At 43.4% G+C, this 17782-nt stretch overlaps 1 protein-coding gene across 2 annotated transcripts in view; it reads right to left on the bottom strand.

Annotated features, from left to right (window-relative positions):
* Positions 1–17782, bottom strand: part of SERAC1 (serine active site containing 1) — a 197657-nt gene that overhangs the window by 121532 nt on the left and 58343 nt on the right. For both annotated transcript variants that reach the window (XM_068231859.1, XM_068231858.1), the window contains exons 4-5: positions 14479–14615; positions 8970–9062 (exon numbers count right to left, since the gene is read on the bottom strand). In XM_068231859.1, coding sequence (XP_068087960.1) covers positions 8970–9062; positions 14479–14615 — 230 coding nt within the window. The remainder of the gene's footprint in view (positions 1–8969; positions 9063–14478; positions 14616–17782) is intronic.

A 17782-nucleotide genomic window follows, 5' to 3' on the forward strand; every position in this document is an offset into this window, starting at 1 on the left:
TCTCTGCGAAGAGATAACGAATCCTTCTGAATCCTGTTCCTGGTCCTGTTTGTGGATTGCGTTCATCTCTGCGAAGAGATAGCGAATCCTTCTGAGTCCTGTTCCCTGTATTACTTCAGTCTTAGTCAGAGTTCCTGCTTATGTCATATATCGGTTCATTGCCAATATATACATATGTTAGTCAGACGTTACGAATAGTTTCATTGATAGCTGTAATTGTAATACGCTAGGAAAACATACTTATTGTATATTTATCTGTGTTACGTTCATCTATCTCGATCCTGCTATTTCCTGTCTCTCCTGTCCTGTCTTTGTGAGGCACGCCATCGCCGCAACGCATTGGCTGCCTCATTCCAGTCTGTCTGGTTTTGGACGCTTGCTGTCGCTAAGTAATCGCTAGCTAGCAAGCGTTCATTCTATCTACCTGTCCTGGTCTCCTCAGTCCTGGTTATGCGCTCAGCGCTACCTTGCGCTGAGACGTTATTACGAAAGTGTTTGTGGCTGTTCAGATCTGCACCGGCTCTGTGCACCACAATCTCCTATTGGAGTCAGTCCTCTCCTCCACTAAACTGGGGATATCCTGATCCCTTGTGCTGGTGTGCGTACCTCCTTCACGTCAGCTTATGTGTTGTATGCTGACTGTGGAGATTACACCCCCAAGCTTAACATTATGATAGCCCCATTACCAATCCCCATTGTGGGGGGGGGGTTCCCAGCAAAAATGACACTGTTTGTTATGGTTCCTGTTCCTTTAAGAAATTTGAGAAGCTCAATTCTGAAACAGAAAATGAGTTTTTTTCTGAATGTACCAGGTTCCTGGCTAATCCCGAGCTCCAGGCAACTCCTGTTTCAACGTGGGCCTCCCAGCTAGTTTATGTTTTATTTAAGGGAAGATTGTTTCAGTGGGCCTACGATGTCTTAGATCATACCAATTTAAAAGAAAGACCACTGGAATTTCTAGCGTTTGTGATCCATAACTGGCTGCGCAAAACCGATTTGCCTAGCCCTTTTGATAAGCTCCTGGCAGCTTGTCAATCAGCTGCTCCTTCTACTGCCTACAAAAATAATCAGCAAGCAGATAATTGTTCTGATAACTTTTCTTCTGCTAAGGCAGCAGGGTCTAAAGCCAAACGTAAACGCTCCAAAAGAAAAGCGTTACAATCAGCGGAGTCGTTGCCCTTGGCGACTGCGCATCAGATCTGTAACGAGACTCCACCATTAGCAGATAATGAAATTCAGTCACCATTCAGGGGAGTCAAATGGACCTATGAAACTACTAATGAACTTTCATTGCTAGCCAGGGAAAATAAATGTTCTTGTTTAAATGAATTATCTGAATATGATTATGAAGATATATTACAGAGTATTGAACAGATCAATTTATTCGTGCAGCAAGGGAAATTTGCATACACTACAGTTCAATACTTGCTACAGGTATTGGAGATCCTTAGGAATAAGAAATCGGCCAATCACCTGCTAAATAACCCAATGTATGTTTCTGCCACTAACACATTTGCAAACTATGATCAGCCGGAATGCTCAGCTGTTAAATATGCATGGGATCCTCCATTTGAGAAAGGAGAGATGGAAGCTCTGGTCTATGAATGGAAGAAAGATGCAAGTTCATTTTGTCAGTTTTACAGTGCAAAAAGTGAATTAGTATTGAATGCATGCATTAAGTCTGCTTATAACCTAATAAAAACTGGTGTGTGTGGGTATGACTTTGTGGCTCCATTGATCGATGTGTGGAGAATGATTCTGGACGATTTTTATGCAATTCAATCAGTTGATACCAGGGAAGACACACTGTCAAGTGGAGATTGTTCCACTTCCTCAGTTCCTGAGGACTCGCCTGCTTCAGCACCTTTGGCTGATTCAGCGAGTGATTCTGAGCTCCTTTTGTGTGAAATTGAAGTTCCTGTAATTCCACCCTGTACCATGGATAACTCAGTGTTACTTCCCAGTAAGACAGAAATTACTAATACTTCCTTAATCTTGCCCTGCACAAATTTCTCAGCAGAGGACCCAGAGGTCCTGCTGACTTTCGAGTCCAGCCTAGCCAGTACTCATGACTCTTTGTTTAGTGAAACAGACACCAGAAAAATCTTGCCTGTCTCTGCAAACACTTCTGCAGAAATTACCTGTGTTAATAAAGTTCAACTCCTGTCTGATCCAGCAGATGCCAATAGATGCACTACATCAGTTTCCGAGTCCCAGCAATCCTGTCTAGTAAACTCAGAACCCCAGCATCTGAATTTTCCAATTTTACAAATGAATGGTGATTCAGATGCGCAAACATTGTGTCTTGATCTTCCTGTTTCTACACCTCGCTCTAGTTTCGTGAATAGCTCAGAGCATCTGCTATGTGAACCTGAAATCGCAGAATTATTACCTTGTTCAGAAAATTTTCCAATAAATTTGCCCTGTACCATGAATTGTGCAGTAGATCTCTCCAATGAAACTCAGGTCACAGAATCATTATGCTGTCCAGCAGGTGCTTCCATGGTTTTGCCCTGCAATATGGACTGTTCAGTGATCCTGTCCAGTGAAGCTGTGGTCGCAGAGTCTTATGCTTCACCCAGTACTTTGGATACTTTAAACCCTTTAGCAGAGGAGGCTGAAGCACTGCTTACCTCAGTTGGTGTTGCAGTAATATTCACTTGTCTAGCAGCTGTTTTGGAATTACAGTCTGCTCTAATAAAACTTGATGAATTTCTGCCCAGCGAAGCAGAAGCCATTGAAATATTGTCCTCGTCAGCAAGTGTGTTAGATACCTTGCCCTGTACACAGTCTGATTTAACCAATGTTGTTGAGTCCCTCTCCAGTGTTGTAACAGCCGAGGAACTCCAGCCCTGTCCTCTGAATGTTTCAAAAGTCTTGCCCTGTAACATGGATAATTCTGACTCGCTGGAAAAAATAATAGAAATCTCAGAATTTCAGTCCGGGTTAATGAGTGTTTCTGAAACCCAGCCCTGTATCCTGGAAAATTCTGGTTCTCTGGCCGGTGTGGCAGAAGTTCCAGAGCCCCCTTCCTGTCCAGTGAGTTACTCAGTTTTGCCTAGTTCAGTGGGGATTGCTGCAATATTGACTTGTTTTGCAGCCCTTCATGAGCTCCAGTCCAGTGTATTTGATGAGTCTCTGTCTAGTCCAGAAGAAGCTATGGGAACCCTGTCTAGTTCAGTGCATACATCAGAAGATTTGCCCTGTCTTGTAAATGCCCCTGAACATGATTTGTTAATAACCCTGCTGGAATCAGCGACATCTAAGTCTGATCCTGCAGTTTTTAGTGAGAATCCAGTAACTATGAAGTCTAGTCATGATGAATTTTTTTTGCCCAGTTCTGGTTTCGGTCCTGTCTTGACTGACTTTGAGGTTCGCAGTTCCTTGACATGCCCAGAGGTTTCTCTTGTGCCGGTGTGCCCAGATGTGCTTCGTATGCCAGACTGCCCAGATGTGTCTGTGTTAGCGTGCTCACGTGCTTCCCTAGTGGAGACATGTTCTGATGTTGCCGGTTGGCCTGCATGCCCGGAGATGGTTCTGGTCCCTAAAAGCCCTGATCTTGATGTTTGTCCTTGTGACCCTGACTCTGGAGTTGCCCTGGGTTCCATAGGGGTTCTTGATAGTTCTCCATGTGAGCCTAAGGGGCGTTCTGACCTGTGGGGATCTCTTTGGAGCTTCCAAGTGTTCTGGGAGATCTCTGAGGAAACTTGTCCTGGTACCTTGGACTGGTTCAACGGTGGGTTTTGTGTTGGTAGGGACAGTTCCGGTGGGCATTGCAAAGGCTTTGGCGTTTTTGGACAGTCCTTGGAAGGCGGTGGGTATCGCGCAGAGAGTTTCTTGGGGTTGTTTTCTGGAAGTCGTGGTTCTGATGGGTGTCACACTGAGGCTTGTAGTGCTGACGGGCATGGTTCGGTAGGTTCTGGTTCCAATTGGTCTAGTTTTGGTGAGACTGATTCGGGAATTTGGTTTTGTCGGACGGATCCGACCTTCATGAATTTTCAGTCAGATCAGTTTGCTGGATTTCCCACTTCTGATTTTTTGGTTTGGGTGGTTCAGGAGAAATATGTCAGTTTTCATAGGCGTCCAGAGGCCGCGTTTAAGGGAGGGGGTACTGTTATGATCGCTTCTGCAGCGTTTACTGCTGACTGCACTGGTATTGCAAACCAAGCAGTTCTAATGTCATTACATGCATTTGCTTGCATAGTTTGGTTTGCACTTAAACTAGTTGCTGATTCCATCTGCAGTCGCTCTGAAGTTTATGACAGTTTAATATGCTTTTGTGTAAACAAACATTGTCTGCTGCAGTGGAGGGGCGGTCCCTTTCCTGCAGGCTGCATATCATTGTCTGCCTTTTCCTGCTATCAGCCTGTGATTAATTACCATTCACTTGTGTGGGAATCTGCAGGTCTGCTCCCATTGGATGACCTCAGTATAAAGAACTGCTTCCTGCAATGCCTCATGGGCTATCATAGTTTCAGACTCTATCTGTTACTCTGCTCGTGCCCCACCTCGTTCCTGGTCCGTGTGGACTGCGCTGACTCCTGCGAAGGGGTCAGCGAGTCCTCCTAGTTCTGCTCTTGTTCTAGAAGTTGCTACTTGCTTGTCTTGTGTCATATATTGGTTCATCGCCAATATATACGCATACTTGCGCATTTTGTTATTTTCCTTGTATTCGTGTTACGTTAATATATCAGTGTCGCTGATATATACGTACACGAACTGTTTATTTCCTGTGTTCAGCTAGTCAGTTTTCCAGCACGTTTTGGTAGTTTGCGCGTATCGTGAACACCCGTGCTGAGCTAGTTATCCTGTTCCTGGTCCTGTTTGTGGATTGCGTTCATCTCTGCGAAGAGATAACGAATCCTTCTGAATCCTGTTCCTGGTCCTGTTTGTGGATTGCGTTCATCTCTGCGAAGAGATAGCGAATCCTTCTGAGTCCTGTTCCCTGTATTACTTCAGTCTTAGTCAGAGTTCCTGCTTATGTCATATATCGGTTCATTGCCAATATATACATATGTTAGTCAGACGTTACGAATAGTTTCATTGATAGCTGTAATTGTAATACGCTAGGAAAACATACTTATTGTATATTTATCTGTGTTACGTTCATCTATCTCGATCCTGCTATTTCCTGTCTCTCCTGTCCTGTCTTTGTGAGGCACGCCATCGCCGCAACGCATTGGCTGCCTCATTCCAGTCTGTCTGGTTTTGGACGCTTGCTGTCGCTAAGTAATCGCTAGCTAGCAAGCGTTCATTCTATCTACCTGTCCTGGTCTCCTCAGTCCTGGTTATGCGCTCAGCGCTACCTTGCGCTGAGACGTTATTACGAAAGTGTTTGTGGCTGTTCAGATCTGCACCGGCTCTGTGCACCACAATCTCCTATTGGAGTCAGTCCTCTCCTCCACTAAACTGGGGATATCCTGATCCCTTGTGCTGGTGTGCGTACCTCCTTCACGTCAGCTTATGTGTTGTATGCTGACTGTGGAGATTACACCCCCAAGCTTAACAGGCTCAATGGGGGCATTGGAGATTTAATTGGCCGTGACCAGGTAGGCTTTATGCCTCACCATCAGGTGGAAGACAATATCAGGGACTTCTTCCCCTGATCTCCTCAGCCGTGACCACAGATACTCCCATGATGCTTCTATCCCTTGACATTCAAAAAGCTTTTGATACAGTATCATGGGAGTATCTGTTTGCTCTGCTGACCGCTTGGGGCTTCGGACCCAATTTCTTAACTTGGCTCAGGGCCCTTTACTTCTCTCCAGGTGCCGTTATCAGGTATAGTGGACATAAATCTTCTACCTTCCCCATTGGCAGGGGCACCCGTCAGGGATGCTCGATATCCCCATTGCTGTTCACTCTCATTATGGAGCCGCTAGCGCTTCTAATTAACCGACACGACAATACACACGGGATCGTAGTAGCCGGACACCACCATAAACTTTGCATGTACGCAGAAGACGTAATACTCACTCTTACAAATCCCCGGGTATCCCTCCCCAATCTGGCAGACATCCTATTAACATTTGAAGACATATCCGGGTTAAAAATAAATAGCCTTAAATCCAAAGCATTAAATATCACTCTACCCCCGGACCTAGTCCAGGATCTGCAAGTATCCTATGAATTCAAATGGGAACCCCAGAAACTAAAATACCTGGGCATATATCTAACCAACTCGTATAATTCTCTTTTTGAAGCCAATTATCCCAAGCTTCTCTCTGAGATCTCACAACTGTTGGGATGCTGGAAGCGATAGGCGATATTATGGTTGGGTCGGATAGCAGCGATCAGAATTTCAATTCTGCCCACATTTTTATACGCATATAGAGTCCTCCCTGTTTCAATCCCCTCCTCTTTCCTTAGGAAAGTACAATCTACTTTACACACATCTGGAAAAGCATTAGTCCCCGAGTTTCCCATGCAACACTATATAGACTGAGTGCAGATGGAGGCCTGGGCGTCCCTAACAAAGCAGTTTACTTTAAATCTGCGCAGATTGCTCAATTAACAATGTGGCGCAAAGAAAAGACCCCCCTATGTGGTGCGACATGGAAAGCTCATTTTGCTCACCTGTGTCCAATCACAACCTACTTTGGCTTTCCGCTGCACAGCGTTTATTAAGAATCGAATGATATTGCATTCCCTGCATGTCTGGAGCCAGATAAGGTGGAAAGAAAAACTTATATCCCCCCACCTTCAATCTCCTATCATTCCTAGGCCACCCAGATTTCACCCCAGGTTTGCAAAATCCATCGGCCTTTAAATGGTGGCGACAAAATGGATTATTCACAATTAGCAGTTTAGTGATGGATAAATCACTTGAATTGTTCTTTTCCCTAAAAGAACACAGACACATACCAGACAAAGAATTATTTCGTTATCTCCAGATTTCTCACTTCATAAATAAACATATCAGGACCCATGAATCGCCGCTCACCAAAACTTGTTTTGAACACATCTGTGCCACAAACCCGGGATCTCTAGGCCTTATATCCCTACTCTATAAAAATGCAGTCTCCCCCTCTGACCTTCCTAAACCACAATACATTTCCAGATGGGAACAGGAACTCAACACACTCTTGAAATTGAAGACCTGCAGCATGTGTGGAGTGGTACCCCAAGCATCTCCATTAGCTCCTCTCTGGTGGAGACACGATACAATATCCTCCTGCGCTGGTAATTGACCCCAAATCGTATTGAAAAATGTAACCCTGCAAATAAAGGACTCTGGATCAGCGTATACCGGGTTATATACTCCACCATATGCCTACAAGTACCCAAACTCCCAGAGGTAGCCCTTCAAGGCCTAAAGCCCCCAGAAGTTTCAAAATACCAATGTAAGCTATTAATGCATATCTGCCTTGCTGCTAAAGGGGTAATAGCAAGCTCCTGGAGGACCCCCTCTCTCCTTTTTAATACCTTTAAGACTAATTTAAGCTATGCACTTCTGCTTTGACAAGATGAAAGCCATTTTGGATGGCTCACTCCCGCAATTCGAAAAACATTTGGAAACCATACTTTATACACCATCCCCACTGGTTCCCGACCTCCCTCACTGCAGTTTAAACTCTGGTACTCGCTATACATGCCCCTTACAGATTTACATTACCCTTCTTTGCGGTTGTAGAGTTTCGGCAGAATGATACCCCTTTCTTCATTCCTCCCCCTTTCCCTGTCCTTTCTCCCTTTCTTACTTCTTCCTCTTTTTTCCTCAGATGGTCCTGTCCCATCTCACTCTTCATGTTCGTAGCTTCACAGCTATAAAGTTAACTTAGTCTGTGGACAGTTTCTCAGCTAGATTGTTCACCAGTTTTATAACCCCCAGACTGTTCAAAGAGATATGTGGTACAAACAGTCTTAAAACCATCAAATCTGCGTGGTGGTTTCCCCATAGATCTTTCACTCAGCTAAATGTTGACTCCTTGAGTTGTCAATAAATGTTGCCTTGTGCTGCTGGCACCTACTCTATATGTATGTGTAATTCCCTCTGCCTTTGCAGATCTTGTGTACCTTGTACAATTTTTGTATTACTCCTACATTTGTTACTGCACTAAGTTGTGAAAATGTTTATCTTTTTATACTGAAAGTAATAAAAACTTGTTGTAGACTAGCCAATCTCTTCATGGGGGTTCTCAGGTGTTTCTTTATTTTCAAAAGCACTTAGTGAATGGCAGTTGCTCCGTCCAACTGCCAAAAATGTGTACGGTGAGAAGGGAGGCTGGCCAGCATCTTTGTATAAATCTTTTTCAGGAAGTGCCTTTATAATAAAGGCCATGCTGAGAATCCCCTATGGAGAGATGGACTAGCCCAAAACCTAATCTATGGCTCATTTTACTCTGGAAGAAACGTGTTTCTTATTTGTATCTGTTTACATATATTTTAAATTTACAGATTTTCGTGACAGTGGTCCTTTAACTAGCAACTACACACACCACAACACTAACTTCTTGCATTTGATTCTGCTGCCTCTCCTTTCATGGACCACACCCATCGGGCCTAGCATCAACCATGGATCACTGAGGAGATCAAACTACTAAAGCTCTACTACCGGGTAGCAGAATGGGGCTGGCACAAAAATGATTTACATGAGCATTTCCTAAGCTACAAAGACTACTTTCAGACAGGACTTCTCGGCGGCGAACATTCCTACTTCTCCTTTCATATCCTTGAGTTGTTCCACATTGTCAAACAGCTTTTTTTTCTTACCTTCAGTTTCCTCAAACCTTCCACACCCACCTACCACTCTCTGCATCTCAGTTTAGGACATTGCTTCAGTCCTCAGTGACAAAATCAGTAACTTTAGAAACCGCTTCACCCAGCAACCTGGTCCACACATCCAGACCCCTAACCGCATCTCTTCTTTATAAGTCTTCCCCTAACTAACTGAACATAAGCTCTGCTTCCTCAACCCTCATCTCTAAACCTACACGATTTATTTCCTCCAGTTACAAAATATAATTTACCTCTGTCAGGGTCTTCTCTGAAGAAACTGGCTGAAGCCTCCAGAGCCTTTATTGCTGTTCTGTGAAGTTCTTTTTGCACTTTATTTGTGAGACCTTAAATGTGATTAAACACGTCAGTACTGAGGACTGTGAAGCAGATATCCAATGACACAACTCAAACTGGTTAGTAAGTACATAACAGCTACTCCAGTGGATGGTTCTACTAACCGTTAGTAGTAACTAACGTATGCATTAATTTACCAAAACAAATTATAACCCAGTGAACCAGGTCATACCTTCTCAAACTGAACTGCCATTTACTGCTGAGACTTACGCTGCTGTGAGACTCGCAGGTGCTTTAAAACTCTATGTTGCGCCTCTGACAGCCTCGGAGGGGCGGCATAAATTTGAAGGGGACTGAAATAGGTGCAGATTGGTGGCGATTGGCACTGAGAGAGGCAGTGCTACGGTGAACAGCTCTGCCTCTTCCTGCAAGCATATTCTAAGACCGAGTTGGTCGTAGAGAAATAAAAGCTATTTTCTTGTGGATATGGGGACTTGTTTCGATGCGGGAATACTGCAGATGGCACTGCAAGTTACTGATAATTAAGACTAAAAGAAGAAAAAAAAATCATTTAAGACTATGTTCAAGTCTCAAGCTTAGCATGAACATATTTAGAGGTGAGCTACCGTCATTCATCTGTAGAGATGGTCAATGAGATGCTAATAATTCTGGTTTACATACAAATTTACTGCAAATTTTATGCAGAAACAGCTGAAAGAGCTTCTGATCGCCTCATTTGAAAGCTGTATACACTGCAATACATTTGCATGCAATCCTGAATTATTCCCATATCATTTACCACCTATATTCACCTGTAGTGTTGCGTTATTTAGTCCAAAATACAATAGAGTACTGTTTGGCAGAACTGGCCTTGAATGCAAATATAATTTAAGCCAACTGAGGAAAAATTCTAATCATTTACTTTGTTTTTGAAAAGCAAGGACAGCAGCCACATCCACAAACAATCCACTAAAATTGAGAGAACCCACTGAGTCTCAGAAACACAGTGCTTTGAAACATAAATGTAGAAGTGTATTATGAATTATTAAGGATGGTAAATTAGCTCAACTCTAAGACCTTTTGGCCTAAATATACATCAGCTGTCGCAATCTTTTTCTCTTAATTTGAAAAATACAGTATTAGTATTTTGCAAAAGGTAGTATCATTATCAACCACAGTGCGGTAAACTGCCCACGCAGGAGCGATAATATTAATTCCAGAAAACAGTTAAAGTGTACAAGAGATGATCTAAAATACAAGTTTTATACATACTTGGGGCTTCCTCCAGCCCCATGCGCATAGATCTCTCCCTTGCCGCCCTCCTCAGCCTTCGGTTTTCGCTCTCTATGTATCTCTGTGGTGGCTGCGCTCTTGTGTGTAACCTTACTCTGTGCTATGACATCTGTAAATATTGATCAGAGCTTCTTGTAAATATATTTTGGTACCAATAATCATACCTCATCAGTTGGAAGTTCACACAGCTATTCAGCAGATGCACGGGCTGTCAGATGCTATGAACATTTAGTAATTTTATTTGTATCAAGCAGTGATACAAGGTTTTCATTTAGTAGTCATTTTGGTTACAGGAAATCAAGAAGTAGGAATATAACAGCATATCATGTAGCAGCAGCAAGCAAGGTGAAAACCGTAATAAGGTGAAAACCTAGCAGAAACATGGCTCCTTAGTCATAGCTCAGAGCTATGACTAGGGAGCCATGTTTCTGCTCCGATACGTGTGAACTATTTTACTGTGCTGTCCTTTAATGCTACAATAAAGATTGGACTTTTACTTCACCACTGGTGCAGTGGGATTCCTTCTTTGGATTGGTATGTTATGGCTTGTCGTTTTCCTGTTCCCAGTGGTATGAAAATGTAGTGGTTGTAGTGACCCATTCTTGGTCTACATCTACAATAAGCTACACTGTCCCCACAAACTACACTGTCCCCACAAACTACACTAAGCTACACTGTCCCCACAAACTACACTAAACTACACTGTCCCCACAAACTACACTAAGCTATACTGTCCCCACAACCTACACTAAGCTACACTGTCCCAACATACATTACAGTGCATTTACCAGCAGTAGCAGTGCTTCAGTGTGCTGTTAATGGTCCTGGGAGAGAGGGAAGCTGGGAGATCGGTCTAGGTCTCCCCTCAGTGGCGGGTCTCACCAGCGGAAGTGGACAAGGAATCAGCAGAAGCTGTCCATGTGGCGAGAGGCAGCTTATTGGTCTGGCGGCAGCAGGGGAACTAGTCTCAGAAGCGGCAGGGGAAACTGTCGTCACATCAGTGGTGGTGGAGGAGGTGGTGGTTGCCCCAGGTGACAGGAAGCTTGTCGGTCTGTGTCTCAGCAGTGGAAGAGCTGGAGCCGCTGAAGTATTGGCCGGCATGGTGCGCCCAGGTTACAGGAAGGTTGTTGGTCTGGGTCTCAGCGGTGGAGGAGCTGGAGCCGCTGGAGAATTGGCCCAAGGATGAGAGGCAGCTGATTGGTCCGGGTCCGCTGAGCTCACGGCCTCTCTTGCAGCCTCTGCTGCTGACTTTTGCCGAATCTCTCGCCAGTTCTCTGCCCTGCTGCCAAGGTGATGTGCATTGTGTACGTGGTGGAGCACGTCTCACTCGCTGCCTCTCCTGCTCCCAACTCATGCCGCCTCTCTAGCTGTGCAGCCACAGTAGTGTACATTGTGCACATGGCTGCGCACGCCTTCCTGACAGACACGCTTCTGCCTCACTCGCTGCCATGGAATGCATGACCCCCGCCGCGAGGTCACACAGGGAGAGGAATGGAAGACAGCTTACAGAGCTCACTGATGCAATCTACAATCATGCCTGGAAATGGGGCACTCGGACACATGGGCCCATATGCAATTCACCCTTTCACCTGACTTTTCTCCTAGGAGAAAAAATTTCACCTTTGATTTAAAATAACTTTTTAACACCTTGCAATGGAAAAAAGTATCAAAAAGTAGGTAAAAAGTACTATCAAAATTATTTTGAGTATTCTTTTGCTTGCTGGTGGTTTAAAAAGGATTTTATTGACAAGTTTTAAAATATCACCTAGGAGATAATTCAGGTGAAAAAGTGGATTGCATATGGGCCATGGAAGCATAGGTAAGCTCCCGCTGCATTCTCTGCACTCTAGTTCGTACATTCGGACTATAAGATGCACCGACTTTTTTTCCCAATTTTGGGGGAGAAAAAGTGCGTCTTATAGTCTGAAAAATACGGTATATAGCGGATCCATTCGCAAAGTACTAAAGAATGGTATATTTAAATATACATCATAGTTGAAACTACAGAGCATAATCACATGATAGCATTATTTTCTATAACTTTCCTACCTTCCCCCCATTATCCAGATGCTGCATAACCAGTCCCACTAAGATTATAAGAATTATTGCCCTGAAAATTCTCTCATGCAAGTCCTTCAACATCTACCCAGTGAATTACTTAAAGAGAATCTGTACTCTAAAATTCTTACAATAAAAAGCATACAATTCTATTCATTGTTCTCCTGGGCCCCTCTGTGCTGTTTCTGCCACTCCCTGCTGTGATCCTGGCTTGTAATTGCCAGTTTTAGGCAGTGTTTACAAACAAGACATGGCTGCTAACCAGAGTGTGATAGGCTGAGAGGAGCTCAGTCTGTGATTCACACAGAGCCTGCAGGGGGCGTGGAGAGGGTGTGTATAGCTTCTATCCTGTCACAAGCAGAGCAGCAAATTCCTGCCTGAGCCCGACAAAGCCATCAGAGGAAAGAAGATTCGATTATATAACAGAGATAATACAGCCACTGTGCAACTAGGAAAGGCTGGAGTAAGACATACCACATTAGAACAGGTATAGGAACTTATAGGATAGAAGAAATAAGGCTGAACATTTTGTTACAGAGTCTCTTTAATATATTATTGCCAACATTATTCATTGTGTACCATGGCAAATTGGCCTGAGTTCTGGAATAAATTCTAGAAGGACCAAGTTTTGTTATATGTGTCTGTCCTTTTTGGACAGTGTGTGTAAGGTCCAATATCCACTGGGTGCAGTCTAATTCCCTTACCAGTTCCTCCAAACTCAGGAGGCACATTATCTCTCCAATACCTTACAATAAGACATTTAGCTGCATTAAGAATATGTCTTACTATTGATTTTTTTTATAACTTTTCAAGGACCAATCGTTGAGGTGTAGCAGATAGAATTCCGTGGTGAAAGGAGTCTCTTTCTCTGTTACAGACTTAATTAATCTTTCTATACATACCCAAAATTCTTTTAGGAATGAGCATGACCAAAGTATATGAAAAAGTGTGCCAACATCACATGACACCTTCAGCTTGTGTCTGTCTTAATAAGGTATATTTTATGGGGCTTTTATGGTATAGAATACCATTGAGTAAGGATTTTGAAGTTTACCTCCTGCACTGTGGAAGCTAAAGAAGATGTGTGTGCATAAATACAAATTTTGTTCCGCTGTATAGTAGAAAAGGATCTACATGGCAATCTTTTACGATATCAACAGCTTAAGCACCAGATATCTAGCCAATTCCAACAAGCCCTAATCAGTTTTTTTGTCTCCTGTGCATGATCATATTAATGGCCTTTTAGGAGATTGGACTACCTTTGTGTGTACACTGTCCATACTGTTTTTTTATGTAAAACCCCAATAAAAATGAATTTGTTAAAAGAATGGCCCAGGCCAAATGTTTAATAGGTCTAATTTATAAGGTTCTCCAATACACATAACGCTTTTCCAACGTACATCAGACTTCAAAAGGATATGGAAAATGGATGTCCCAACTATAGGCAAGGAGGAATAGAAAGATGCCTTACAGGCAGATAACAAAGCCCGCTCTTGTTTGAGAGACTGTCTAACTTAACTATATATTTTACATAGAGCGTACCTTGTCACAACCCAGATGGCTAAGCACTAGAGAAATGTCTCCCTTTTCTACCCTAAATGTAAGTCTCCCTTTCCCACATTTTACAATCTTGCTTGGTCCTGCCCACCCACATATGCCTTTTGGTCTCATCTTGTTATATTCATACACAATAAAATGGGGTGCCCGATATCTAATTACCCTAAGCTATGTTTCCTTCCTCCAAACCCCTCTAAAACTTGGGTCTCTGACACGGCTGCATCTTTCTTTCGCCATTTTAAAACCTAATTTATGCCCATAGAGGTGCTTTGTAGAAATTTCACAAGATCTGGGATAAATGGAGGGAATGTTAGAGTTGGAGGGTCAACTACTTTTTGCTCCTGCACTCTAACACTCTCTGTGGTCTCTGGAGGGCCTCTCAAGTTTACTTATTGGCTAACAGTTGTTTCTCCCTGCATGAATTGTAATGTATGATATGTTTCACATCCAGCGCTTTGTGATTTGTAGCACTACCCCTATCCTAAGTAACTATTAAGTAAGTGACTATTAAACGAGTGCACCTCATCATTTGAGAATAGCTAAACAGATGTTTCATACCTTGGAAATTGTCTGCATCTGATGGAACCATATGTAAGTAAATATAGGATTTGAGCTTCTCACGCTGTGATGCCCGAGTATCCAGTGTAATCGACCTCTTCAGAGACTGAATTTCATATGCGATGAACAAACATCCTCTAGTAAAATACATAGCAAAACAAACACGAAAAACCCTTCAATTTTATTTGTTATGGTAACAACTTCAAAATGACAATTTAGAAATGTATGTTTCAGACATCCATTACAACTATCAAATTTTGATTAAAAAAAACCTGACTTTTGGGTACAAGACAATTATACCAATATAAAGAAGAAAAAAGAAACTTAAGTCTACAGTTTAGTCAGCGATACTTAAACGCCGACGGCAGTAAGTAATGGTTACTGTTGTCTGGCAGTCCTGTTGATCTTTTGGCCTTAGTAGTGTCTGAATCACAAAACAAGTGAGCATGCAGCGTCTGTGGTCAAAATTTAGTCAGAGCACCTGAGGCACATCCTTATTCTGGGTCTATGACAGTGTGTCCTAACCCTGTCCTAAGAGTCCACCAACAGCACACATGCTTTGCAGGACACCGCACATATTCACATGTGGGGCTATTACAGCCTCAGCAATTCTAATTACGGTACCTCTGTGGACTTCCACAAAACATGGGCTTTTTTGTCCGGTGAAACAGAATGTCAAAGATAGCATTGCATATGACATGTTTGATTTCCATTTGCTGTCTCGAAAAGTCATGCAGGACAGTACTTTGTGTTTTGTCACTAAAATGTACACAACAGATATGTCAGGACATAAGAAAAGAAGGGAAGAAGGAATGCTCCATAGTGTGTTATCCTTTTAATGGTTAAAAAGTAATGCGCATACAAGTTGCACTTACTAGATAAAAAAGCAATACGAGCCTGTAACTGGGCTATTATAGCCCTCTCTGCAGCAACCAATTGTTGATAACCTGGGAACCGCTTTGGCCAGTATCTGTCCGGGTCAAGGATGGTAAAAAACCAGAGGTATCATCCGTGGTGCTATCCGTGTGCTGGATAACGTCACAACGCATTTCGGCGTGTCCACTCCTTCATCAGGTAACGTATCCAGCACGCACACAGTGGGTTTAAATAGGAGCTGAAATTAGCTCCCAATTGTGTGGGTGTGTGACCCAGAATGGATCTGTGGGCGTGGTGGAGTAAAAAAGGGGGAGTGGTGTGGGCAGATTATGCCTAGGGATTAGCTAAATAGGTAAACAGAAGGAAGTGTAGCCCTTAGCAAATAGATGATGTTACCTGCAGGATGGCACTGAGGTGTGCTGGAGAGGAATCCAGTGCTGGGTAATTTGCCCACCCAGCGTGCCTGTGCCAATGGATGGCAGGCGGGGATCCATCAGTTCCCGTCCGTAGAGACAGTATGAAAAAGGAGGGGGCGTGGTCTCCCGGCTGAGAGGAGGGGTGCCAACTGGAGGGGCAGAGGTGGCCTATCGGTGCACGCCATCTCTACCCAGGGGGGCCGGACTGTGACGTTGGGAACTGACATCAGCGCTGCTGCTAAGCAACCCTGTGTAGCGGTGTGGCCAGGGAAGAAAGTGTAATAGATCAGCGCCGGCCAGGGGGTTGCTATGGAAACATAGCAACAAGAGGATGTGTCCCAGGGGCAGGAGCTGGTGTGGGTAGCCCCTCCCGCCTGCTATGGGAATCGGGTTTTTCTATACTGACTCCGCAAGCAGGCTGTTAACACGTAAAGAAGCAGGTCAGGGGGAAACTTTCCGACATGAACGGTGTGTCTGGGCAATGGGCATGAATCTAAATTATATGAATATGGCTCATAACACTATAAATACATCAATTCATAGATAAAAATGCAAATACATCAATTCACAGATAGAAGTACATAAAAGTAAATGCATAAAAAATAAAATAAAATAAAAATGGTAATAATACATACATGCACATAACCTATTTAAAAAAAAAACCCACTGATGGTACATGGTGTGGAAAGTGGTCCATAGTGTGAAGGTTGGTGGTAAATGTGTTTGAATGATCAAACCTTATGTTAGGACCTAAAATGTACAAAGAGTGGATGAATACTTCTGTAAAAATTGATGAAAATTGGTGGGGATGACTGGCCAAGCTCAGGATGGGAAGTTATGGGGGGGGGGGGGGGGGAAGGGTCCGGGGACAAGAGCAGAAGGGAGGGAAAGAAAGGGGAGTGGATGGGGGTGGAAGGGGGGGGGAGGAGGGTTATGATTGGGGGGAAGGTTTAGTATGGTGAGGGTGGAGGAGGGGGGTTGCGGAATGTGTTATATTAGGCCATAGTTGTGGTGTGTAAGGCCACACCTGGAAGTGACGCCACCCGAAAGTGGTGGTGGGAGGATGGTGCAACTGGGCATGTGGGAAGGCTATTTGTAACGGGGCTACTGGGGCTGGGTTATATGAAGCTGGCTGTCTCGACTTCTTTGTTTAGGCCATTTGGTACTAGGGAATGTAACCTAAAGATCCAGTATGCTTCCCTTTCACATAGTTTTCTGTACCTTTGGCCTAGTGGAAGTCCTGATGAGATTGCTTCTAGACCCATGACTGACAAGCTCTGTGTGCATTGATTGTGAGCCTCAGTGAAAATCGAGGGATGCTGTGGTTTGTGGCTCCATCCTCTATCCCTCGTCTGTGTTCTCCAAATCGTTCTCGTAGGGGTTGTGGGTCTGCCCATGTAGAACTTTGGGCAGTGGCAAGACAGCAAGTAGATCACATATTTATTTGACCTTGGAAGTTTTTTTATGTTCTATTAGGAAAATTGGGAGTATTCATGGGGTGAATGTTGGAAATGAGGAGCATAAATTGTCTGCTTTTGCTGATGATATTTTATTTTATTTAGCAGAGCCATTGGTGGCATTGCCTAATTTGATTAAGGAATTCGAAAGATATGGCATCTATTCTAATTTTAAGATTAATATGTAAAAATCTGAGGCGCTTAACGTTTCATTGAGTGCCTTGTTGTTGAACCAAATTAAAAGTAACTTTCCATTTCCCTTTAGAAGTGATGCAATTAAATACTTTGGAATAATGTTACCCAGAGATCTGTCCAGACTGTTTTCCCTTAATTATTTCCCTTTGTTAAACTCTATAAAAAAGGATTTGGAAGGATGGGGAGGGAGCTTTTTTTCCCCGTGGTTTGGACGTATAGACATTGTTAAGATGAATATCTTACCTAGATTAGTGTTTTATAAGTCCATGCTTCCGGTTTGTGTGCCTGCAACTTTTTTTAAATCCCTTAAATCTATTCTTAGTAGATTTGTTTGGCAGAATAAGATCTCGAGGTTGGCTT

The sequence above is a fragment of the Hyperolius riggenbachi genome, chromosome 4 (genome assembly GCF_040937935.1).
Source record: "Hyperolius riggenbachi isolate aHypRig1 chromosome 4, aHypRig1.pri, whole genome shotgun sequence".
NCBI classification, from domain to species: domain Eukaryota; kingdom Metazoa; phylum Chordata; class Amphibia; order Anura; family Hyperoliidae; genus Hyperolius; species Hyperolius riggenbachi.